The sequence below is a fragment of the Siphateles boraxobius genome, unplaced genomic scaffold, assembly GCF_051911475.1.
Source record: "Siphateles boraxobius isolate OS27281-9 unplaced genomic scaffold, OSU_SipBor_1 41, whole genome shotgun sequence".
Taxonomy (NCBI): domain Eukaryota; kingdom Metazoa; phylum Chordata; class Actinopteri; order Cypriniformes; family Leuciscidae; genus Siphateles; species Siphateles boraxobius.
Window position 1 is genome coordinate 42,808,447 of NW_027509042.1, and position 27,896 is coordinate 42,836,342.

Below are 27,896 nucleotides of genomic sequence, written 5' to 3' on the forward strand. Positions count from 1 at the left end.
TTGAGTTTCAGGAGTGGTCTGCTTTCCACTTAGATTCAGCAATTTTACACTCATCAGTCTTGTAAATCCATCCCCTATTCCATACATTGTAACATTGTTACGACAAATTCTGCCGATTTGTCACCAAGATAATGTTATCTAGCTGCCTAGATGCAGAGCAAAACTGCAAAGATGACTCTGTGGTTTTGAAAGCATCAGTATCAGAATGTGAAAAAACAACAACTTCACCCCTGTTACAGCAAAAGTGCTTGATTTTTATAGTTACATTATAGCTGTATAATTTCTTCATCTTGTTTTTATTAGTAATAAATAACTGTGAACAAAAAAAAAACATAAATGTGTTTTAGCGTTTTTTATGTTAAAATATTAAAAATATGTAACTAAAATTTAAAAAAAAATGCTCAGTCTTTTTTGGTGGGGCAAGTAAAAAAACAACAACAACTAGGCCAGCAATAAAACAAAATCTTGTTTTTTGATCCCCATATTACTGTACAGAGCACACACTGTGCTGCCCCCTACTGGTACATGTATTGCAGGTCTACATCTAATAATCATCTTTTAAAATATGCATGACAGATTTTTTTATCAGAAGACTTTCTTCTTCTTTTTTTTCTTTTTTAATTTTCTGAGCTATTTTAAAGAAAAACTGGAATATTATGGACTTAAACATGTTATAAATGGAACTGAGAATAAGGATGCAAATGAACCAAATTAGTCACAATATTTGATAAATACATTTAATAAAAGAAAACTAGAGAATGAAATTGTGTTTGTGAGCTTGTTGGTCATGTACTATATGAGTGGTCAAGTTTTTGCATGTCTTACAAGCTTGTCCTGGTTCACCATGTGATGCAGCCATTTGAAGTCCATGGGTTTGAAGGCAGAGAAGACGAAAAGCGAGCTCTTCTCGTAGCGCTCTGGTTTCTGGATGGCTCCTTCAGGGTAGGTGATGCGCATGGTGGTCTTCGAGCCCACGTCCTTCTCGAACCCCGCGACTGGAGCCTCGTTCAGTCTGAACCATGAGGACAAACATCAACATGAAATACAAATTTGTGATCCATCATAGAACATTATTAAATGTTAATCCTTATTTTCATAATTATACATCAAATGTATTAACTTTTTACCCTTCTGAAACAACGACTGACTTCTGTTAATATGCCAAATATCAAATAGTGAGAGGGAAAAATAATTACATTTATATTAGATTTTTTTTTAATTAACTTACCGTACAACAACATCATATTGATCGATTTTGGAGCCCAGTGACTTATTGAACAGAATGCCTCCATTGCCAATAATAATACACTTCTTACAACTAAGACTGCAGGAGATAAATACAAAACATGATTATAGCAACTGATCAACTCTACAGCATTACAAGTTGAAAGCATGAAAACAGAAAGTGTTAATATATAAGATATTGTTTATCATGTAATACACAAATGATGTGTTTGGTGGATAGTTCATTTAAGAGAAAAAAAAAAGAAGTGAATGTTTTGGTGTTTATGTGGATGTTAATTACCTGTCTAGTTCTGAACCCAGCGAATAGCTATTTGTAGCTGATAAAATATGATCGATGATCCTTTCTGTGGACAGAGATAACAGATATTTACTCATTTAGATAGAAAGATTATTGAAAATGCATCATAAGCTGTGCCAAATAGACAAAAAAAACTTTCAAAGATCCTATGATGGGCCACGTCGCAGATTCACCTATTTACCAGAAGCCATTTGCTTTTATACAACTGAACTCAATTGACTAAAGATGAAAATAAAATATCTAAGTGAAACCCAAAAAAGCAGAAGCAGAAGATCATAGAAAATAGTGCTAAATAAAAAAAAAAAAGAAGGCTTTAAAGCACTATGTGTTACTGTTAATAGCAGATGTGTGCGTAGCTGATGTAGACAAATGGCTCAAATAAAATTTGCAGTCTTTAGGCTTGGTCTTTGCTGAGACACTTATTATTATTTTGCAAAAACATAGTGGCCAGTTCTGCTAATGGTCAGCTTGACGGTCTGAAGCTCTTCTCAAAATGTAGCCTAAAAAGCCATTAAGTCGAGATTTACTGTGAATGCATACATTTTGCTTAGGCCTATATCATTTGATGCACCGAAATTACCAGCCAAAACAGCAATTTTTGTTTTCGCCCGAAAAGTTTTTGTAGAAACCGAAATCAGTGAGGTTTAATTAGATCTTCTCCGATGGCACGCTTTGACTTAATTCTATTTCGTGCACATCATGGATAAACCACAAACATGCCAATATCTCATTTTGATTGATAATGATATGGATTTTCAAGATCAATATTTTAGTCTGAGCTGTTTTCGGTTGATGAATGAACAAAACTTTGCTTTCTCCTTTTTAATGTGAAAACAAAGCCTGTCTCAAGTTTAATATGTAATTCAAACAAAAGGCTAAATGTAGCTTTGGTGCTCTTATGAAGCGACACAGCGTCTCAAGCGTATACCGATCATCTCCTCTCCTCTATTACAGAACTAATTAAAGATTAATAAACAGAAGAAAAGGTAAAAGATACATTACAACTTACTGAAATGTATCATGTATCTGCTCAAGTGTTTCAACCGCGGAAAGATGTTAATAAAACGGCTTGAGAACAATATTGTCACGTAATGTTACATTTACCACAGAAAACCATTCAATGACTACAAACTGGAGTGTTAGCTAGAAACAAAATTAACCATAGAAAAAAGCATTTTGCTAAATATATGCAGCACTGTACATATTCATTATATTTTGACAACCTGTTAGATTTATGTTCCTTATTGAATGTATATTTGAATAAGTCTGTCATGTCAAGTTATTACAGCCATCGTTTAAATATTTATATTAACCAACAAATTGGAGTAGAAACAATTATATTACAATGTTTATATAAAACTGCCATTTGTAGATTTTTTTGTAGAATTTGTCAAGTTTGTGTAATTTTTTTTGATTGTTGAATTTTTAAATAAAGTTTATTTTATCAATTGCTCGACCAAATGTATTTTCGTTTTCCGTGTAGATTTTTGGCTAAATTAATATTTTAATTTGTGTTTCGGTACAAAAAATAAAAGATGGTGCATTACTGAAATTCATTAAATTAATTACCGGTAAGTCTAATATTAATACAATTACACAGAAAAAAAAACTATTGAAGCTGCTATTACTAAAACAACAATTAAACTGGAGTTCATAAAATGTATTCCTGCCGGGATTTTAGTGAGAATAAAAATAACTAGTCTATACAGCCTGTATAAAAATCACTACAGGCATTCGGCTTTATATTCAATGGCTATTATAGGTTTATATATAATTTTATTAATAATAACATTGAATGCATCAATACAATGATAATTCACTGCATGCAAAATCAGATGTGCGGTACGTCTATGAGAAATTTACATTTATTCATTTAGCAGACGCTTTTATTCACTTAAACTAACAATAGAAATAACTATATTGTGATATACGTGCTGAAAATTATGGGAAAATTACTCAGTTTATGTTGTGGTGAGATGAGCTGTTTCCAAAACTACAGCGCATTGAGACATCTTTTCCACTTATTAAAATGATGCACAATATGAATCAATATTAATCATACCTCCACCATCCCTTCTTCCTGAGCACCTTTTGCATACTATGATTATGAAGTATTATTTAAGACAATATTAAATCTAGTCGTACATGCTATGTAGGGTTGAAGATCTATGTGTGAATGTCGGATTACATTAAAAGGGACATTCCTAAAGCAGCACAGTCTCACGCTAACATGAACAATGCTGTAGCCTCCTGGGAAAGATCCTACATCACACACTCAAGAATGAGGAACTGAACAATCCATTGTGCTATTTTTAGTCAAACCCAAAAGGCTTTCCACTGGGAAACAAGCTCTTTCTGCTAAAGATAATAGAACAGGATTTGAATGTCAAGTCCACAACAACAAAACCACTGATCCGCGTCATTTGTAGATAATTTCATTAGTCTGCCTGCCTAGATCACTTGGAAATGTAATAGTACACCTTTCCTTAAAAAGCCATGCTATTTAAGGTATTATTCATGTCTGCAGCACAACAAGTTTAAGGAGTCTGTTCAAAAGCATGAGCGGTATTTTAAGTGCATTCATCTCAACGTCACATTAGAGCACATTAGACTGCAGTAATTCACACACACACACACACACACACACACACACACACACACACACACACACACACACACACACACACACACACACACACACACACACACACACACACACACACACACACACACACACACACACACACGTAAGCGTTTCTGCTGAAAGGCACGGATTGAGAAATCTCGGATGCAGAGACGCAGACAGTTTTGTTCTTCACATCCCACACTTCTGCCGAAGCAGCTAAACTGAGGAAAACTCATCACTTAACGAGCACATTTGTGATTTAATCAGGAAGGTGATTACACACAAACCCTCAAGGCCAGAGATGAATGAAGGCCAGTGGAAAGGTTTCTGGTTTAAACGTCTGTAAGGAACCACTGAAGACGTGATTGAAGAGATGCCATGAGAAAATGGCTTCCACCTTAAACCTGCAGGAGCCTCTGGTGACTAGTGGACATTAGTTTAACATCTACCTAATATTTATTTTTTCTCATTTGTAAGTCATGGAGAAATGTTAGTCTCCACGAAAATACAGACATTTGTTTGTAAAGCTATATGAATTAATCTTGACTGAACATAAACTACCAGTCAAAAGTTAGGAATAATTAAGACCTTTTAATGCTTTTGAAAGAAGTCTCTTATCCTCAACAAGACAGCAAAAATTTGTTTAGAAATAATATAGTGAAATATTATTACAACTGTTTTCTATTTGGTTTTGAATATATTTTAAAATGTCATTTATTCCTTTAACATTGATAACAAGAACTATAATTAATAATGAGCATTGATAATAATTGATTCGATTTCTGAAGGATCATGTGACATTGAAGACAGGAGTAATAATGCTGAAGGTGGTATAATAAACCATAATATAATAAAGTGCTTCAAGTTCAGAACGACGATGAAAAGCTGGAGTGTAAAAGACATCCTGATAAATCAAGGATCATTGTCATAACTCTTATCATAAAAACTGAATAAACAAAGAAAGAAATACCTTGTGTTCTCACTCCAAAAGGAGGTGGGTAAATGCTGATCTTTGATAGACGCTTAAAATTCGGATCAAGGAACATGGGAGCTGGTTTTAAAAACCTAAAAGAACAAATAAAAGACAAAGAGAGAGAAAACAAGTTAAAGCAAGCACAAGTCTCACACTAATCACTCCACAGCCCACATGAGAAAAGGGGTGCGATACCGATAACCGGTGGAATATTATAGGATTATTCGGCTCGCATAACCCATAATCCACTGGCTACCCGTGCGTTTATCAGTTCGTGAGAGATGAGCCCTGGAATGTCTGAAAAAGTCCAGCCTAAACTTGACCTTTTCTCAAAACAAGCAGAGACTTATAAGGAGCTGAGCTCGCCAAGATACTCATCATCTACAGACGTTAATCTACAGTCCAAATACACTTTTGAAAAAGCAGTTAACTACACAATATACAGGTTATTTAAAGGGATAGTTCAACCAAAAATGCTGTCAGTAATTACTCGCCCTCATGTTGTTCCAACCCCGTAAGACCCAGGTAGGCTCACTATTGGCCGACGCTGGTCATGTGTGTGATGCGTGTGACGTACAACAACAGAAGCGCTGCGCTGTTACACTAGTGAACTGACTCGAGGCCTACAGAGAAGGAAATGAATAGTTGAAATAAAGTCGTTATTTTTGTTTTTATTTGCGCACAAAAAGTATTCTCGTCGTTTGATAAACTTAAGATTGAGCCACTGTAGTCACTTGGGCTATTTTAACGATGTCTTTAATAACTTTTCGATGTCTTTAATAAGTTTCAATCCCTTAGAATCCTATGGAGGAGTGATCCAGCTCTCAGATTTAATCAAAAATATCTTAATTCGTGTTCCGAAGATGAACGAAGTTCTTACGGGGTTAAACAACATGAGGGAGAGTAATTACTGACAGAATTTTCATTTTTGGGTGAACTATCCCTTTAAGAATAGCTCAAGACCTGTGCTGTGTAGCACCAACACCTAACATGTTATACAAACAATCATTTATACAGCTAATCTCGCTTTCCAGACACAAATACCACCTGGCAAAGCTGTATTTCATGGAGAAACGGCCAGATTATGGTCAACATCGTCCACCTGATGAACTATCCACAGCCCAAACTACGCTGAACATTTCACTGGCTGACAAAACAACACCTGAACACTTGTGTCACGTCGTTCACAGCTGCCCGACCCCTGGTGTAATGAACTAATGACACAGGTGTTGCGCTGTATTCCAGTTCCCATAACCACAATACTCTGTGCTTCTTCACATCCCAGGCGCCTAAGTGAAGGTGACACACACTCCCGCTGTTTCTCACCGACTCGAACTTCCAAAGCGTACGCTTGTGAGAAAAGTTAGTAAACCCTTCATGAGTATCAGGATTACTGCATATAAGACGCCTAAACTATTCACGCCATAATAATGCACATTTTTTATGGGCCATATTTTCACAGAACTAATGTTGAAAATGAAGGTTTCAAGCAGGTGTTTCAACTTATTCAGATGTAGACTTGACCCGCTCACACCATACAACAAAGCAGACAGAAAGTGTTTCTTCAGGGCTTGACGTTGACTTTTTTCCCCACAAGTTGAAAACTTCAGGAGCGCAATGAAAATGTATCAAATAATGTCTTAAAGAGATACAAGGAGACATTTACGAGGCAAAATATTTCTATCCATATATATTTTTGAGGTATATATAAACTTTAATTAACTGATTGTGCCGATACTAGTCAAATCTACATGTTAAATAATGTGTTAAATGAAAAGATTTTTTAAAAAAAGAACTTTTAATTTCTAAAATAAAAGACTTTTATTTATAACCAAGCTTGAGATTCTCATGGACTCTTATTTTGAAATGTATATGCTTTACTATTGCATGCCGCTCATTACAAAAGATGATGGAGATAAAATATGTACTCTTACAACCAAGTACAACCAAAAAGTTGTGAAATTGTCCAATATTTTACAATATAAAGAACTTTAAGTAATCATTGTCGTAATCCATCAACAGTAAATCATAAGCAATCACTTGGTAAAAATGTACGGTGCTCCTTGATCACGAGTATGTAGTAGAACATGCAACAAGTGCTATTTTTTTACTTTGAAATATGCCATACTCATATTTAGGATGAAATCATACTTTTGAAGTTTAATAATCACATTAAGCCATATCGCAATTCCTGTTTTTCCATCTCCAAATTTAAGACTTCTTAAAATTATCATGAAGATGTTTGATATACCATTAAAGATTATTAAAATTGGTAACACTTTATTTTAAGGTGACACATTAGTATATGTACTTAATATAGTAATAACAGTAAATTATGCACAATTACATGCAACTAACCCTTAATCAAACCCTAACCCTATTGTAAGTACATGTAGTTAATTAATATTAATCGGTACTTAAGTAATTACAGTGTAACAACGTCACATGCATAATTTACTGTCATTACTATAGTAACTAAATGTAACATATGTAACAATGACACAATAAAATAAAGTTTGACACTTTTTAAGACATAGAAATTCAAAAAATTCAGTTTATGAATTTTATGAATTTCTAAGGACCAGCAGTGACTTTTATTCGCACATGTGCTCCTAAATATTGCAAATGTGACTGAAAGGCTCGAGCCATTTCTTATGGATTGTTGCCAATAACAACTAAAAAAAACTAAATTGTGCTCAGATCTGTCAAGCTAACAAAGTCTGCAATCAAAAGTCAGAAATCTCAATACAAACGCAAGCATTTCTCATCAAATTCTCACAAGAACAACTGATCTGAGCTGCTATCCACTTTCATTTTACATGTATGTTAATTTGTTTACCGCATGTTAAAGACTCATTTATTTATATTTTTAACTTTTCAAAGGGCCTTTACAGGAAATATCTGATATCAGATATCAAAGCTTAATTCTTAAATACTAAAGATAAAGATTAAAGATAAATGAGAACTAGTAAGCGTCCCTTAAACTGTGAATGAACGGCCTCTGAAAATTTTCTTCTGTGAAGGATTCATACGCTATCACCAATTTATGACAACATTTGCCAACTCAAATGTAGCTGCAACTTGCATAAACGTGTTCTTGGCTATTACTATTATCAGATTCGAATTACATGGCCAACTAGACGTTTAGAGTCTCAACAAACACTGAAGATGTCATGGTCTATTTAGCATTCTTATCTGACTCCACTTAGGTTCAGCATCAAAGAGTCAGAGTCATGTGATCCAGCCCTGAGCCCTATTTTTTACAACGGCTCTATTTAAAAGGTGAAAAGCAAATTTTCACATGGATTTCACTGGGTAATTTTCTGAAACCATTACAGTAAACTGATGTTTCATACCAGATACAAATAAGAAACTTCAGCCTTTCCTTTATATATAAACATGTTCCATTGAAGCGTTTGTGTTGCTTGACGATCTACAGCTATTATACTAATGAACTATATTACTTGGCAGAATTGATTATTATTATTAAAAGTATTATTTATTATCAATAATATTTGGTAACACATTACAAGGTTCCATTTTTTAACATTACTTGAGCATTAATTAACATTAATAAGTATGTACAAGTATTTTTCATTGTTAATCTCAACATTTAGTAATCTATTATTAAAATCAAAAGTTGTTAATACTTAATATTAGTAAATGGACCTGAGTTAACATGAACTAACAATGTATAGTTGAATTTTTATGAGCTAATGTTAACAAAGATTCATTAACACTAACAAACATGTTGCTCATTGTTGGTCAAGTAATTCTTTTCTAATAATTCAATCTCAAGACATTGTTCAGATATTGTTTTTCCAAGACATTTGTCAGGCTTTTGTCTGTAAAACGCCCTTGTTTGTAGGACTAATTTCTTACACATCTCATCCCATGCCTTTGTTGCCAATTCCAAAACCTGAACTGATAGCAGACTAATTACCTGTGTGTGTGTGTGTGTGTTAGGGCTGGGGTAAACGATTATTAACTAAACAATTAGTTGGCCGATTAGTCGACTAATCTAACGACAATTTTTTTCTGCTGCTCGATTAATAAAAATAATAATGTATCGCAAATAAATACTAACTAGTGTACTGAATCATGATACTATAAGCTGGCTAACGTTAGTCTAATGTTATGTATTTGAACACCGTCATTAGAACTCTATAACCGCCAAAAACGTGTTATTAAAATATTTTTTACAAACATTTTTTATCATAGAGAATATTTAAATACTAATATCAGCTTACGAGGGAAACGTAGGCGGAGTTAGTGGTGCTTCGGAGGCTGCTACTCCTGGAGATGATTCGGGAGAGGTCTGTGCCCCTTTACCGATCAGAGCGGGCACTGACACGGAGTAAAGCCTTGTTTAAACTCGACGCGTCCGCACCAATCGTGCCGCACGAGCCCTGAAAAGTGAAGCCAAAGCGTCTCGATCGCCCCCTGCTGACCGGTCCTAGAATATCTCATAAACCCCGCCTCCCCATGTTATTCAATGGTACGTGAGACCAACTAAACAATTAAATTACACTTCACGTATCTTTTTCCAAAGATAGTTTCTGTCATTTACTGTAGTTTTCATCACGCTGATGTAATTTCAAGTCTTTGTTTTTAAAATAAGTTTGTTTTTTGTTAGTTATTTGATGCTATAAAAACGGAGCTGTGGCGTACATGATTGACAGCTGTGATTGACAGGTTCTCTAAGCAAAGTAGTCACTGAAGCAACAACGGACTTTTTTTCGGGATCTTTGGAGGACCGAGGAGATTGGAGCTTTAAATTTAATATCTGAATTTCTATAATTAATTATTTCACACCGACATACTGGGTTGTTCTGCAGCATAGGCGCGTGCCTAGCGAGAGTGAGGGCGGTACCAGAGCGGGACGTTGATTTCGCGGCTTTACTTCCTGCTCACTACTGCGCATGTCTGGTCCCGAAATCCCAAGTGCGCAGACTCAAGTCCCAAGATGTCAACGCCATATCGGGACAATGGCGGCTTCACTTCTCGCCAATGGAAGAGAACGAAGGGCCGTCGTCCATCTTTTTTTACAGTCTATGGTCCGGCAAAAATGACCGGCAAAAATGACGCGTTGGGTGCGCAAGACCGGCAAGACCCCATTTCTCTTGGCTGTGTGTATGGCTTCTTTTGTAACAGCGCGCGCGGCGCCGCAACCGAGGATGAACGACTTCAAGCCGAATGTGCCCGAGCATGTACTTCTCACCGCACCGGCAACTTTTTTTTTAAGGGTTTGTTTACTGTGTGTGATTCATTTAAAGTGAAGCACATTCACTTCTAGTTGTCTTCGTACTCCATTCTGCAATGTTTCGACCTCCCACGTGTGGTGGCGAGCTGTACCGCCGGAAACGGTGCAAAAAATAAATAAATAAAGAAGTGTCGACGCAAAAATATGGCGTCGACGTAATTTTGTCGTTGAATCGTCGACGTCATCGACGCGCTGCTACAGCACGTCTCAAGTGTTCGACTGCAGTAGCAAAACAGGATTCTGTTTATGGATTATGGACAGTTTATGGATTCTGATGATCCATAAACTGTGGTTTATATTGATCTCAGTGGTTCTTGCGGCAAAACGAAACCTTTGCGTGTCAGTCGTGTGAATCAGAAGCGTAGCTCTCTCACGCACTGGGAGCCCAGAGGAGCACAACACACCCAAAAAAAGATCCTGATGCTAGTGATGCGCTCTGTGGAGTGAAATATGCCTTAAATCAACACATAAAGAGCATTCACTGTGGGGAATCTTCTCAAACATTCAATTATTTAAAAGGGAAAGAAATATTTCATTTATGCCACTCTGAGCTCCTCTCAAGAGCATTGCATGGCAAAACAGCCTCACTGTGTAATGGCTTTAAAACAAACTATGCAACACAAATGCAGTAATGCGTATAAAAAGAAAGGACAAGTCTTGCACAAAAAAACTGTAATAAGTGTCTTTCTTTGTTCTCACTCCTGAAAAACATTAAAAGCTGGTTAAACCAGTTATGACTATTGCATCACTGGTTACCAGTATAAGAATTGTTTTGGCCTCTATCAAGATGATTTCATGGGTTATCTGCAACAATAACCAGTAACTGACCAACATTGCCGGTGCAGAACCAATAAAGAAATCTTGCAATTTCTCAGAAAGGTCAACATGAAATCAAATGGACTCTTTTCACTTCCATGTTCCAGAACTTAATGTCAAAGTTATTTATTTAAGTCTAAACTATTTTGTTAATAGCAGAAGAACAAGGTGTGTGTCTGCATGCGCATTTATAATAATATAATATCTGGTATTGTTAACTTCCTGTATTTCACAATGTATGGTGAGATCAGCTTACTTTGGATAGATTAATGTCATCCTGGCCTCTGTAAAACCCGGTTTACACTCTCCTTTACTGAGGTTTCCATATTTATACTGAAGCTCCAGGGGCCTGTGAACCAACGAGAGAAGAACAACTTGAATGCAAAGGACAGGATAAGAGGATAAAACAGCAAATCCTTGAACCTTTAGGATCAGGCATACGGTGGCCCCCAAAAATATTTGGACCCCTCTGTCACTCTTAAAATGTGAATGTCATTGCATAACCAAATATCACAGGAAGTGGCAATTGCAACAAAATGATGCACAGAACCAACCGGTCTTGTAGTGGATGTATGAGGTCAGTTCTTGAAAAGTTCACAAAGAGGTTTTGGCACATGTGTAGTTCATCACAACCACAGTACTGTCTTCATTTTCAACACTACATTCAATGCTTTGCCACTTTAAATATAACAAACTTGTGATCTTTAATCACAATAAATGTGATTTAATTCACATTTCATTTTTCACTATTCATTTTTCCAGTGTTTGGTGTGAGTAGAATGGTAGAATGTGGGTAGTATGGTGTGATGCCAAACATTTTTCCAGTGTTTAGTGGCAGTATGCCGGGTACCCTCTGGTGCACACAGTATTGTGAAGCCAAATACTTGATTTTAAATGTGTATTTCTCTGTTTTTTATGTATTGTGTTTGTTTTAAATGTCTGGTGCTGCAGTGCTTGTATTTGTGAGCCCAAAACAAATTTCCCATTGGGGACAATAAAGTATCTAGGGCTGCAACTAACGATTATTTTGATAATCGATTAATCGGACGATTATTTTTTCGATTAATCGATTAATCGGATAGAAATTAAATTAGATTTTTTTTTTAATCATAACTAAATAAAACCGTAAATCAGGGTATTTATGTGTAAAAGTGTACTTTAAAAAGTGCAAAAGCCACACATTGAGTTTTACTAATATCAATATTTGCATTGTTTTTAATGATAATTGCTGATGGCAAGTTGACAAACATGATTATTGTTAAAAAAAATGATATCCAACATATTATGTTTTAACACAATTTTTGTTAAAACAAATTTACACAGACATGTTGTTCAGATGTGAATATCTGAACTAAAAACAAACTAAAAACATCTAAAATATATAATTCATTTAATTTTTATTTAAAATTAATTATATATAAGGAATATAAGGATAAAGAATATAATATATATTATATATAATATATAAAAGAATAATATAAGGATAAATTGATTAAATAAATATAGAAAGACTGAAAACAATTATGTGAACGTAGAGCCGCAGTAGATCGCGTTTGAAAAACAATTAAAACTTAGTAGACAAATGCTATAAAAAGAGAACGGAATGGAGGTAACGTTACCCAGCAAGCTAACAGGCTTGAGTAAAGGACAGGAGAAATTATGCATTAGTGCACAAGCATTCGCTGAAAACCACTGAGTACAGTGACTAAAAAACAATATTTTACTGCTGCTGTTATTAACTGCCTTTGTATTTAATGCTTCACTTTGTAAACACCGTTTTAATTTAACCTATTTCTGCGGTAGCGCTATTTTAATCCATCACTTACGTTGCGAGCGAACTGATTGCACAACCTGATGCTCGAGACAAAATACAGACATCCCGGAAGTCCCGGGAGTCTCCCGCATATTGATTGCGGCCCTATGATTGCGGCTCCCTGATGCCCGCGAATTAGTTCAAACTCCCGCGCATGCGAGACAGAAGAGACTGCTCCAAACCGTGTAGCGCGCGCGCTCGGCAGAGCGCCTGAGGGAGAGAGACCTTGCGTGTGTGTGTGTACCAGTAAACGCTCCCCGTGACGTAAGCAGACCAACTAATCGATAATGACATTCGTTGACAACGATTTTCATAATCGATTATAATCGATTTTATCGATTAGTTGTTGCAGCCCTAAAAGTATCCCATACCATACCATACCATACCATACCATAAATGCATGACTTAAGTGTCCAAATATTTTTGTGACCATCAAAACATCCAAAGTGACAGGAGGGTTGTATTTCCCAACAAGTACTAACTAGTACTATTCAAAAGTTTAGGGCCTCACGATAAAATAAATAAATAAAATAAATGATTGTTTTTATTCAGCCGTGGTACATTACATTGATCAAAAGTGACAGTAAAGACTTTCTATTCATTAAAGAATCCTGATCACGGTTTACACAAAAAATATGAAGCAGCACAACGTTTAAATCAGCATATTATAATGATTTCTGAAGGATCATGTAACACTGGAGGAATGATGCTGAAAAATTTTAAAGTTATTTAAAATTTTAATAATACTTACTACAATATTAATGTTTTTAACTGTATTTTTGATCAATTAAATGCTGATTTTCCCCCAAAAAACATAAAAAATCTTACCGACCCCAAACTTTTGAACAGTAGTGTAAACAACCTAACTGGTCCTAGTTATCAAAACCACATAGTTTTGTGAAAATTTGTGAAAAATATGCACAATACAGATTTAGCTCCATAGATGATTGCAAGTTAAATGAACAAAACATTTAATTCCTAGAAAAATCAGGGGAATTCATTTAAAATGCTCCAGAGAAAACTGAAAAAAAAAATTCCTGGGAATGAATCAACTTCATATTGGTCATATTAACATCCATAAAATGAAACTTTTAGATGATTCTTACTATATGCTTTGTGGTCTGGAGAGAAGGGAAAGCAGCTGTAGGGGGATGTACAACGATAAAGGCTGCTCGACGACATGACAACCTGTTTGAGTCGTCGTTTATTTTATATAAGCGCCAGTATAAACCCACTAATTCACAGGCCGGCAAATGGAAACTTCCTAGTAAGTTTACATCAATACTGAGAGTGCCGGACACATAAAGATGACCTGTTGACAGTGCCATTTATACAGGTGGGCGTTAATGGTAATAAGAGAGGTCGAGCCATGTTTTATTTCGGGTAAACGGACCTCCCAAATAGACACAATCTGGACTGTTAAATCAGACAAGGCTGGATAAAAGCCAAGACATCATTCTTTAAAAATGCTTTAGGGCGCCATTAATTACCCTTCCAAAGTAAAGCTCAAATAAACAACAGGCCAAGTTATTAAGAGAGACAAATTGCTGGACAATACAGGCCAAAGTGAACTCAAACATACATGCATACTTTACAGATCTGTTACAAAACCTAGTGAGCAGCCTTGCCCTACATAGGCAGCTGCCTTCTAAGGCAACATCCTAGCTAACAGAAATGAAATGTTTTGGGTCACTCTTTAGACAACAATTCTGTGTCATACAAATATTGCATCTTCATGAGTTCGACTGTTTGTTAGAAACACATAGGCTTGTATTACTTGCCATTACTTTGTAACCTGAACTCCATAAATGATTATATGAAACATGTAAGCATCATATGTTATAGTTACCACATGTGGCACTTTTTTCCAAAACTAAAGTTTAATAATCAATTAATTAATCAAATGTATTTATTAAATCAACACTCAAGTAAAAACTGAGTTGTAAATAAAAATTTAAATGTTTATTATTTTTAAAAAAATCTTTTTTATTTATTATGTTTCTACTCCAATTCGTTGTTGAAATATAAACATTTGAACTGTTGCTGTGATAAAAAAAAAAGATGCATAAAAAATACATATACAAAATTTGGGTGTAATAGTCCTGTCACGGCCTTGCCTGGCTCCTCCTCCTGGCTGTGTGTTGTGTCTGTCTCCAGCAGGTGAGCTAGGCGCAGGTGTTTGGAGTTGTGCTAATTAGTTCCTGGTCTGGGCCTTTAAAGACGCTTCAGATGAGACCGGGAGTAGAACCAGCCTCCGTTGCATTTCTCCCGCACCGTTTAGGATTTTGTTTTGCTTATTCATTGCTTACATTTTAATTTTTGTCAAAGCCAACTTCATTACTGGCTGTACAAAGTTTTATTCTGTTAAAATTCTATTAATTTAATAAATCTAGTACATTACTATTCCGTGTGTGGCCTTTCCCTAGACTGTTGCTTGCTTTGAGCCAGGCTCGTAACAGTCCATTTAAATTATAGTTAAAAAAAATTATTGCTTTTTGGTATTTAATGAATTATATGTAAAACCAATGGATTTTCTGATTGAGGAGACTTTCTGGGATTGCTTTAGCAAAATATGTGTTGATATTTTAAATAGCAGCATCATTTTACTAACAACTTTTCTCATTAGGAGTGTGCGTAGAAATGCTGCCTATGTAGAAAACTCACTCGGTTTTGGAACAGAACCTTACGCTCATGTAGAACCCACACACTCAATGTGTTACTTACAGTTTTCTGTCGAGCTTGGTAACGAATCCCTGCTTGTCGTACTCTGAAGAGAGAGAAATACAATAAATCAACAGTTTATAACCCTGCAAGAGAAGAGAGAGAGAGAGCGAGAGAGAGAGAGAGAGAGAGAGAGAGAGAGAGAGAGAGAGAGAGAGAGAGAGAGAGAGAGAGAGAGACAGAGTTTGTGTGTGTTCATGCCAATGTGCCAATAGGAAGGAGTGGAAATATTTAGGCATAAATTAATATCTGCTGTTAAGGAAAGAGAGATTACTCTTGTAGTTAAACAGAAAGAAATGTGAGAGGCTGCTTACTCTGTATAGACCAACACAGCCGGGACATTTTTGACAGTTAGTAGCACAAAAAACAATATTAACACAAAATTTAATATTCCATCACCAGCTAAACCGTATTGGCGATCTGCATTTACTCTGAATAGTTACGAAGCAAAAACGCAAAAGCGTAAATGCAAAGATTTGTTTGCACAATCCAAGTACGCATAGCATTTTAGCCTTAGTAGAGCAATAGTTTTAAAAGAATCTTGATTAGATAGCTGGTTAAAGTCAATGTGTTTATTTATAGAATTTGGACTTTTAATTTCTTACTACATTAGTACTTAAATGACTGGCGAGCAATGAATGAAGGAAAGCCTTGTTTTGCCCTCCAGGTGGCCATTCCTATAAGGGTGTGATGTCACATAAAAACTGAATTAAGTAACTACACCAGGAATGTGCACTTGCAAAGCATTGGTCAAACATTTGCGTACTTGCGTTAAGTATGTTTCTGGCCAAACACTTTATAAACTTTAAAGGGGACCTATTATGTTAAATTCAATTTTACATGGTGTTTGAACAAATGTATGTCACCACTCGGCAGTGTGTGTTCACAACCACCCTAGGGTAAACATCCACCCACTCCTATTGTTATATTCCCAATAAATAGTTTCTGAAAATGAGACGGTTATGGTTTCTATACAGTGTGACGTCACAATATAACAGACCTCGCCTTGACTGGTGACAGAAACACAAGAATGTCACAGCTATGTGACAGTCTAAACATGTTATGTTGGCTGTATCAATGAACACAGGATGTATTTTTCCATTCCACTGCAGTACTTTTCCATTGCTTTGATGTAAACGCACTAGACGGGTGTGTTTGGCCGTCGCCCTCGTGTCTCGTGCAGGAAACAGCATTTTGAAAACGCAGCACTCAAGTGAAAGTTGTTTAACTTTTAAAAAACGCATCTTGACCCATTGCCTTTTACATTGCCCACATCTAATGTTATTAAACGCTAAGACGCTTTGTGTATGAATGGTACAAGGTCCGTGGTGTACGTTTACATAGAAAAAAATGGAAAATTACAAATTGTCAAATTGTATGTATTTTCGGGTGTATGTTTTTATTTTATTTTATTATACTTTTTTTTACAGCACTTTGGTACCCATTGTGTTTTTTGAAAGTGCTGTAGAAATAAAGTTGAGCGAAGTGGAATGCAAAAGTGTGTTCTGTGGAAATGGCTCCATACTGTTTTTCCTGTTTTGTTGTTGACGGAGTTCCGAGCCGAGGCACGAGATGTAAAGGCACAGCCCTCTTCTGGAAAGGGGGGGCGGGGAGCAGCAGCAGCTCATTTGCATTTAAAGGGATAGTTCACCCTAAAATATAAATTCTGGATCATGTAATCACCCAACAGTGGAGGGCCACCATTGACTTCCATAGTATTTTTCTTTCACTTCTATGGAAGTCAGTGGGGAACAGACACTTACCCATATTCTTCAAAATATCTTATTTTGTGTTCAACAGAGAAAAATAAATTCGAACAGCTTTAGAACAACATGAAGGTGAGTAAATGACAGAATTTTCATTTTAGATCGAACTAATCCTTTAAAGAGACACACACGAAAACAGCGTGTTTTTGCTTCCACCCAAAAAGGGGCATTTTGGGCATGGTATAATAAATGATCTGTGGTGTATTTTAAGTTGAAACTTCACAGGCACATTCTGGGAATAGCTAAGACTTCGATTACATCTTGTAAAAAGAGGCATAATAGGGCCCATTTAAATGCAACTACGTACAGTCAGAGAATCATTAAAAATACATGAAAAATATTGATTGGTGTTGGAATTTATTGTGTGAGATTAAAAAGAGCATTTTCATATTTCATAACAGAATGACAAGTATGACATGCAATCAGAACTAAAAAACATTGTTGAACTTGCGTAAGCTGATAAAATGAAAAAAGATTAAAAAACATGTTTATAAAGTCATATTTATAAAGGCCTGACTGTCATCAAGCACAAGATCAAGTGCTGCAGACAAGCAACATTATACTGCATAGTTCATTGAACCAAGTAATAATGTTTCATAACCCATGAAATACAGTGATGTGATCTCATCATGTTGCGAGTTCAAAACAGAAGGATATTACAGAGGTTTGTTACTTTCCAACAAACGGAAACCCTGAAAAAAACAAGTCAAGACCACTTTTGATAAAATAACCTTAGAAAGAAGGAGTCGAAGCAGAGCTCAGGGTTTCTGGGACAGGTGAATGCACATGATGCTCGTCTGCGATAGAAGAGGTGTTGCAGGAGCTGCAGCAAGTGTTAGTTCACAGCAGAAATCCCTGCGCAAGGAGCCTTACAAAGATCACAGTGCTTCTGTCAGATACTTGTTATCACGCGTGCGTGTGTGAAGGAATATTCTGGGTCAAAGGCAGCTTAAGCTCTACTGACAGCATCTGTGACATGCTGACACATCTAATGGCTGTCTTTGAAAAGGTGCAATAGGTGTATATTTTAAATGTTTATACCTGTATTACTGTGAACATATTTGGTTAAACACCAATAAAGTATTTGCAGGTCACAGATATAGTAGGTCACAGATAGACCTTAAGTTGTATCTTATAAGAAACATAACTTTGTTAATGATTTAATCATTATCAGTACATTTATCGTTATTTCACATTAGTTGTAGTAGTGTAATCTTTTTTTAGATTTTAATATGGGAAACATTGTAATAATGGTATTTACAATAAATAAATGCTTAGTAGAAATCATAAAACATTTCAGTTTGATTACTTTTTTTCAACAGGGTTTTTCACCAGTGCTTGATCTGGCAAAAAATATAGGCCTAAAAACAGAAACTTTATTAACTTTATAAGTCAGACAGAAGCACGACAGATGTCTTTGAATTGAATTAGCAGGGGGATACTGCTCAAGTACTATAAACCCAATGGAGAAGCTTCATAATGTTGGGAGATTAAACCCTTTATTAAGTTTTGGATTAGGTTGCTTGAGAAAATAAGCATTTTTCTCAAATATATATGTATATATATATATATATATATATATATATATATATATATATATATATATATATATATATATATATATATATATATAACATATACATACACTCACCTAAAGGATTATTAGGAACACCTGTTCAATTTCTCATTAATGCAATTATCTAATCAACCAATCACATGGCAGTTGCTTCAATGCATTTAGGGGTTTGGTCCTGGTCAAGACATTCTCCTGAACTCCAAACTGAATGTCAGAATGGGAAAGAAAGGTGATTTAAGCAATTTTGAGCGTGGCATGGTTGTTGGTGCCAGACGGGCCGGTCTGAGTATTTCACAATCTGCTCAGTTACTGGGATTTTCACGCACAACCATTTCTAGGGTTTACAAAGAATGGTGTGAAATGGGAAAAACATCCAGTATGCGGCAGTCCTGTGGGCGAAAATGCCTTGTTGATGCTAGAGGTCAGAGGAGAATGGGCTGACTGATGCAAGCTGATAGAAGAGCAACTTTGACTGAAATAACCACTCGTTACAACCGAGGTATGCAGCAAAGCATTTGTGAAGCCACAACACGCACAACCTCGAGGCAGATGGGCTACAACAGCAGAAGACCCCACCGGGTACCAATCATCTCCACTACAAATAGGAATAAGAGTTGAAGACTGGAAAAATGTTGCCTGGTCTGATGAGTCTCGATTTCTGTTGAGACATTCAGATGGTAGAGTCAGAATTTGGCGTAAACAGAATGAGAACATGGATCCATCATGCCTTGTTACCACTGTGCAGGCTGCTGGTGGTGTTGGTGTAATGGTGTGGGGGATGTTTTCTTGGCACACTTTAGGCCCCTTATTGCCAATTGGGCATCGTTTAAATGCCACGGCCTACCTGAGCATTGTTTCTGACCATGTCCATCCCTTTATGGCCACCATGTACCCATCCTCTGATGGCTACTTCCAGCAGGATAATGCACCATGTCACAAAGCTCGAATCATTTCAAATTGGTTTCTTGAACATGACAATGAGTTTACTGTACTAAAATGGCCCCCACAGTCACCAGATCTCAACCCAATAGAGCATCTTTGGGATGTGGTGGAACTGGAGCTTCGTGCCCTGGATGTGGATCCCACAAACGTCCATCAACTGCAAGATGCTGTGCTCTCAATATGGGCCAACATTTCTAAAGAATGCTTTCAGCACCTTGTTGAATCAATGCCACGTAGAATTAAGGCAGTTCTGAAGGCGAAAGGCGGTCAAACACAGTATTAGTATGGTTTTCCTAATAATCCTTTAGGTGAGTGTATATATAACATATACATATATATAACATATACATATATACATAGTTTTACATAAATGTTCAAAAGTTTGGAGTCAGTAAGATTTTTTTTAAAGAAATTAATACTTTTATTCAGTAAGGATGCATTACATTGATAAAATTACAGTAAAGAAATGTAATGTTACAAAATATTTCAATTCTAAAATGAGCATTGTTTGCACAACTTTCTATTAATCAAAGAATCCTGAAAAGAAGTATCAGTTTCCACAAAAACATGAAGCAGCACAACTGTTTTCAACATTGATAATAATCAGAAATGTTTCTTTATAAAAAATCTAAATTGTAAAATATATTAAACTGGTGAATGGTTATTTTAAATAAATAATACAATATTACTTATAACACAATATATTTTGTTCAAATAAATACACAAGACTCTTCTTTAAAAATCTTACTGATCCCAAACTAATGAACGTGTATGTGTATATAAAAATTAGGGCTGGGTATAAAATAAATAAATAAATAAATAAATAAATAATTGGATTTCTCGATTTTAATCGATTCTTAATGTAGTCAGTTGATTGTTAGTGTTAGTGAGTTTTCAGTTGATAAACATTTACAGCCCAGTAAACATCCCATCCAGTAAATCGCAATAATCTTTGCGCTTTGTTACTTTTGATATGAAACAAAGTGGCAGATTTTCGAATCTGTCCATTTTTTATGGAATTCAAATAATAAATACCATTTTGGCGCTCTTTATTGTGGCGTGCCAGATCACTGCGCCTCAGATCAACTCTTCCGCATAAAGGGGTGGTTGATTATAATTTAACTTTTCTAACTTTAGTCAGTGTGTAATGTTGCTGTTTGAGCATAAACAACATCTGCAAAGTTACGACGCTCAAAGTTCAAATCATATTTTCTTTCAAAGAAATCGCTTTTTAAGGACTACAACAAACGGCTGATAGGGACTACACATTCCTCCCGGGTAAGTGACATCACCAACCCTAAAATTTACATAAACCCCACCCCCAGGGACACGATTTATAGATTATCATGACAGAATACGCTAATCAATGACTAGAAGATAACTACAGATAAGCTACATAAATTCATCAACTAACCATTCAGAAATCTCCTGTTGCTTCTACATGTTGTCACTTCTTGAGTCTTTCCATTTTTTTTCCTTGAGAAAATTTGCCATGTACATGATATATATCCAGATTAATTGATATCGAATCGAATCGTGAAAATTGTGTCAATACCCAGCCCTAATAAAAATATATATAATATTGATATGCGCGCACAAGCGTAAAAAAAAAAAAAAAAAAGAATGATGCACTAACCCCGGTCTTCATCATAATGCAATTAAACAGAGAAAACAGAATCTCCCAACATTAATGTAGGCCATGATATAGGATGAACCTCTACCTGAAACTACTACACGTCCCACGGGGTGTAAACTATCCAAAGGAGCCTCTGAAACACAAGAGTGTGAGTTCAGCATACAGAAGGCATGTCATCACCTCAGATGTTTTTAGTGTCTCTGTAAACAGTTGTAACAGCAGCTCCCAGACTAGAGTGATGACACATATCTGGGCCATTAGCATCTCACACACGGGTTAGCAGTTCAAACAACCAATACACTGCAACTTAACCAAACAAACAGGCCTGCAAAGAGTGCAATACAGTACAGCCTCATATAAACAATGCTTTCATTTGTAAAGCAATCAGATCCATGAATGAGAAACTGGACAAAGGTTTGCACACATTAGGGTGCATGATTTGGGGAAAATAAAATTTTGCAATTATTGAGGTCAATATTTACACAGATTACAGTGATAATGCTGAAATGCATGTATTTCTCAACTCAAACTAGCAACTAAATGCAGCGTTTTCAAATTAAAATAATATTTTTTACAAAATGAAATAATGACATCTTTGGATTACTGCAAACGTGTTATTGTCTCAATAGTATAAAATAAATAGAACAATGATAAATAAGAACAAGTATGCTCATTCATATTTTAAACATTCTGCATTTAAGCAGGATGTGTATTGTGACTGTCAAAACATTTGGTAACTAAAGCGAAATTTGTTTAGTTTAGTGACAACATGTTACAATGTTTACATGGTACAATGAATGGTAGGCTACTGTTTTATTATTGCTTGACACAAATTTCACGATTTCAATTCAATTTCAATTCCGATCTTGATTTAATATCAATTCATTTGGATAAATATTAGCTACGTGTCAATTTTTCTCAAGAAAAAAAAAATATCTCACCTAATGCTGTAAACATAGAGAGAGCCCTGTCAGCTGGTATTATTATTAAAGGTTAAAAATCAAATATAATGTGGTTTTTACTAGGCTATAATAACAACGTTACAATATTTGAATGATATATTTTTACTTATAATACTTTTTTAATATAGTGCACATATTTAGCAAAATACTCCTCTCTTTATATAATTTGTCTAGCCAACTAACGTGCTATCATCAAATGGCTTTCCTGATGTAATTGAAACGTGACATATTGTTCTCCAGCTGTTTTATTGACCTCTTTCCGCGCTTAAAAAACACTGATTAATCGATATTATGTACGAGGCATTAACATTTCGGTAAGTTGTACTGTATATTTCAACACACCTATTGTTCATCCGTGTTTATTTTTATTTGTTCATTTTATTTTTTCATTGAAAGTTGTGCCAAACATCCAGAATAAAACAGCAAAGAGCAAATTTAATTCTGACATACAGTCAAGTGTTTCTGCTAGGTAGGAGGGAAGGAAGAACGTTCTCAGAAAAACACACCATATTCGGAAGAGAAACACGCACAAAAACTGCAGCAAGAATAGCAAAACCTGTACGTGATTGTGAGCAGAGAGAAGCTGATTTCCTGTTCTTGCACATATGAGATTATGAATTAGACAAGTTACATGGTAAGCAATATGGTAGCATTTTGTGGTTCAATTTTAGAGTGACGCAGCCTGGTTTAAGAGAAAATATCCTGAAGCTTTTGTCTGTTGTTTGAGCCAAAAAGCAAAATGCAACAGAATTACTAACAAATGCTGATCAGTGTTAGTTAAAGAGATTATTCCCAGTTTCACTGTATGTTTAAATACAAAGGTTTTCATTACTTGCCATTACTTTGTTACCCAAACTCAACAAATGGTTATACAAAACATAAAATCAAAGTGCTATTTATACGGTAAAACCTGCATTAACTGGTTTTATATGTCAAAATATGATTTAATCAACCACTAGACTGCACCAACAACAGTCATTTTAGTCTTTTTAATGTAATAACGGCACATTTTTACTCATGCCGTTTAGTCAAACCAAGTGCTGGTCACACTTTGACTCGATAGTGTCAGAAAGGTTGATAAGATTTGATATGTATAAATACGTTTTTCTGTTTTTTCATTATCACAAACATGAGCGATATCTGCTATTTCATCTAGACAAATTCTCTCACATATATTTATTTATTTATTTGTAATATGTGACAATATATACTAATATTCAGATTAACTTTGGGGTAAGTAAGGGGTTTAATGAATACTATTATTCCGCAAAAAATGCATTAAATTGATTAAAAGTGAAAACTTTTTTATAAAGTTACAAAAGATTTCCAAATTTTTAAAAAGCTGTTCTACTGAACTTCCTATTCATCAAAGAATCCTGAAAAATAAAATGTATTAGTTTCCACGAACATGTTAAGCTGGAAAAACTCTTTCGAATATTGATAATAATCAGAAATGAATGAATAGGCATTTTTATATGTACTATTGTACACCCAAAGCGCTTTAAAATCATATCAGGGGATCTCTCCTCAACACACACACACACACACTACGAGAAGTGCCATGGGATTTTTAATGACAACAGAGAGTCAAAACCTCGGAAATGTTTCTTGAGCAGCAAATCATCATATTAGAATGATTTCTGAAGGATCATGTGACACTGAAGACTGGAGTAATGATGCTGAAAATTCAGCTTTGATCACAAGAATAAATATAATTTTTTTATTTTAAGTAAATTTAACAATATTGCAAATTTCACAGGTGAGCATTAAATCATTCTTACAAACCCCAAATATTTGAATGGTAGTGTACTTTGTTGTTAACTATTAATATAATACATGACTCAATTTCCTTCAGTTATATGATGGAATGAAGTGGACATGATACCACAGGTTCTGTTTTTACACGGTGACATTTATTCGAGGTGCTGCATTACGCCTGTGAAAGTACAGTGTGGATGAAACCAAAAACGGTTAACAGCTGCAAATCTACAAAGGTGCCTTTGGGGAATACAAAATATGTGAAGAGACAAAAATAGATCTTTCTAAACAAACACATGTGCAGGGTAATATTAAGTATGCCATAGCAATAATCAGTTTGTGTATCATTTTGCCTTCAGAGCTGAGCATTTTTTGGCTTGCTGGCTACTTTTTTTTGACTGATTCCTGGGGGGGATCAGTGGTCATGGTCAGTGGTGATGGGGTCTTTAGCTCCCTCCTCTGGCCATCACAGCAAACCTTTTTATTTTTCAGGGTCTTTTCAGTTTAAGATCATGACTTCACCAGTATATTGATGCCAAACAACAGGAAGAAGAGTTGCTTAACCGACAGACTTAATTTTAGGCATGACTTTTGGGGGAAATCCAGTTATGATAGAAAAAACCCCAATCTAGAGAAGGGAAAAGTTTGAGACAATTCACAGTTTAGAGAAATGAAAAAGCTGTCGGCATTATAGAAACAACCTCGCTATGGGGATCTCCCAAAATGCTTTTGTGCGAGGTTGTTTCTATAATGCCGACAGCTTTTTCATTTCTCTAAACTGTGAATTGTCTCAAACTTTTCAAACATTTACTCTAAACGACAACACAGTCACAAGGGGATTCAGTCATGTGACTAACTAACGCTGCTGAACCGCTTCGAGATCCACTCATGAAAGTAAGGATCCATGCAGCAACAACTCATATCCTGACAATCATTTTAATCTAATTTAATTTAAGCCATGCATCTGCTTTTGAAGGGCTAAAAAGTCCAATTTATCATGTCTAACCAGCTAATCGAGGTGTTGAGGATTACTAGAAACATCCAGGGATGTGTCACATTTGACAAAAAAAACCCAAATGACAACATTGATACTCACGAGATTTCTGCACTGAGGTCCGTAGGTGCAGTCTGCCAGAGGAATAGTACAGGAATATCAGCACCATGATAGGACAAATCAAAAACATGAAGCTCCGTGTGGACTTCATCCTGATCATCACACACGAGGCTTCATCTGGACTGAGTCACCTGAACACACAAGCACGCAACACATTGGTAAAACTTGAGAAATTTGGCAACTGTAAGTTCATGACAGTTCAGAAATGATAAGACGTATTAGATTATTGTGGGCGCGTCCAGAGCTTCATAACATGCAGTGACAGGTCTGACGGTGAAATAAAGCTCACTTTCACAAACACTTCCTAGTTCTACAAAAGCATTGTAAGACAATGGTTTCAGTGTTCAACTTAGCTCACAATGCTTTGGAGAAGCGTAGCCTAGGAGAGTTTTTACCAAACAACCAGTTGCTATAGTCAACTATTGTTATGACTAGGGATGGACATTTTGCAAAAATATTGTATTAGAATATTCTGGTTCATAAGAATAGAATATTCAATTATTTAAATTTCGTTTAACGAGAAATACTTTCTTTTTTAAGTTCAAGGTTTTTGTCATTATTTCTGAACAAGCTTACCTTAGGCATTATACAACATGCTTACTATATCTTAAAGCTACACTGTGTGATTTTTACCCCCATCTAGCGGTGAAAAGGTATATGACCATCCAGTGAATATTAGTTTCTGTTCCTCTCAATTCCGATTTCGTTTTTAACTCCTACGGTGGCCAATGTAGTCCAAGATTAACATGGCTTCCAGTTCGACCTCGTCCATGAGTGTTCCTTCAAGTGATGAGGTTATTTTAGAAAACTATTATTATTTGCAGTAATTTAATTTGTCAGGTAACTTATAGGTTATGACATCTATGTAAAATGAATAATAGTTTTATGTTTTCGTTATTTTTTAACCATTTCATTGCTAACATCAGTTATCAGGTTCCCAGACGAATGCAAGCTAATCTTAGTAAAGTAACTTTTATCAGTGCTATCGTTATTCTGTATGTTGTACAACATCACTAGCGTAAGGCAAAGTTTACATTGTAGGCTATATCATTTTCTCCGTGAGCAGAGATCACTTGATGTGACGGAGGTGCAAGCAATCCCCCTCTTGACATTCGACACGGTGCCATCGAGTGTTAAAACGCGAAAGACGAAGCTTGAATTAACGGGTATGTCCCTCTTTGGCTAATGTACTTTCAAGATGGAGGGGCAACATGGCGACCGACATTAGAACCCATAGACATCATAGAACCCGGTTGTCGCTACTCGATCCGTACCGGTGGCGATATTTTTTTTCACAGGATGGTAGGGGAAGACTCATGAATATTCATTAGGGAACTCATGCCTGATTGGTCTGATGACCTACCCCCTAACCCCGCCCCTAAACCTACCCGTCACTGGGGGTCTGATGACCTACCCCTAACCCCGCCCCTAAACCTACCAGTCACTGGTGTTAAGACCAATCAGGGATGAGTTCCCTAATGAATATTCATGAGTCTTCCCCTACCATCCTGTGAAAAACAATATCGCGTACCGGTGTGGTGAAGAGATGAGTCCCACCGAAGAGATGGGTCCCACCTTAGGACCCCATTAGTATGCCAGTAGTATGCCTGATCTAAATATGTTCTCGCGATAACTTGTAGCTAACGTGAGCTGTTTTAGCTTTATGTAGAATGCTAAATCCCGCTGATATGGTAGTAGCCCAGAGTGCAAAATAAGATAAAAAATAAATGATAAAAGCGTTTTGTTGCCATCAATAAGAAAAATAAGTCAATAAGAAAAATAGTAATAAACACAACTTAACATTATTAACTTACATGGTTCTATTAATAACAAAAATTATTACGATAAAAATAGTGACATAATTATAATTGCATTTCGAATCGCTGTGAATACGGTAAGGCAGTATAAGCTCAGGTAAACCTCAGCTAGCACGATCATTGGATAGCTCTCTACGCCATGCTACTATGTAAGCTAACTAAAAAACACTAAGAACGAGAAATATTAAAATTTACAATCAATAGCTTCGGTTATATACTAGTATATGAAACATATAAGTTAAAAAACAATAATGACTCGTTATAACGTAATTCAACCGACTTCTATAATAAAGTGATTGTGTCTGATTTGTAACCAGGCACTAAAGTGATTACCCATAAAACGTGCTTTGAACCAATCGTATTGCTTGGGTCCTAAGGTGGGACCCATCTCCTCGGTGGGACTCATCTCTTCACCACACCGGAAACACGATCTGTACTGCGCATGATGATGACAGGAAGTGGCAGAAAAACTTCGTTCTCGCACATGCGCAGTACAGCTCGTGTTTCCGGTACGGATCGAGTAGCGACACCCCTTACCCGTATGTATTTTCAATGGCATATTATACACTC

The 27,896-nt window shown here is 35.8% G+C and overlaps 1 protein-coding gene across 6 annotated transcripts in view; it reads right to left on the reverse strand.

Annotated features, from left to right (window-relative positions):
• st3gal3a (ST3 beta-galactoside alpha-2,3-sialyltransferase 3a) overlaps positions 1-27,896 on the reverse strand; it is a 67,777-nt gene that overhangs the window by 12,785 nt on the left and 27,096 nt on the right. For 2 of the 6 annotated variants that reach the window (XM_077199815.1, XM_077199814.1), the window contains exons 2-9: positions 25,492-25,640; positions 21,761-21,808; positions 15,759-15,801; positions 11,478-11,570; positions 5,140-5,234; positions 1,526-1,589; positions 1,229-1,324; positions 826-1,012 (exon numbers count right to left, since the gene is read on the reverse strand). In XM_077199815.1, coding sequence (XP_077055930.1) covers positions 826-1,012; positions 1,229-1,324; positions 1,526-1,589; positions 5,140-5,234; positions 11,478-11,570; positions 15,759-15,801; positions 21,761-21,808; positions 25,492-25,609 — 744 coding nt within the window. In that variant the 5' untranslated portion in view covers positions 25,610-25,640. The remainder of the gene's footprint in view (positions 1-825; positions 1,013-1,228; positions 1,325-1,525; positions 1,590-5,139; positions 5,235-11,477; positions 11,571-15,758; positions 15,802-21,760; positions 21,809-25,491; positions 25,641-27,896) is intronic. The other 4 variants (XM_077199817.1, XM_077199819.1, XM_077199816.1 and 1 more) reach the window with 3 other exon arrangements.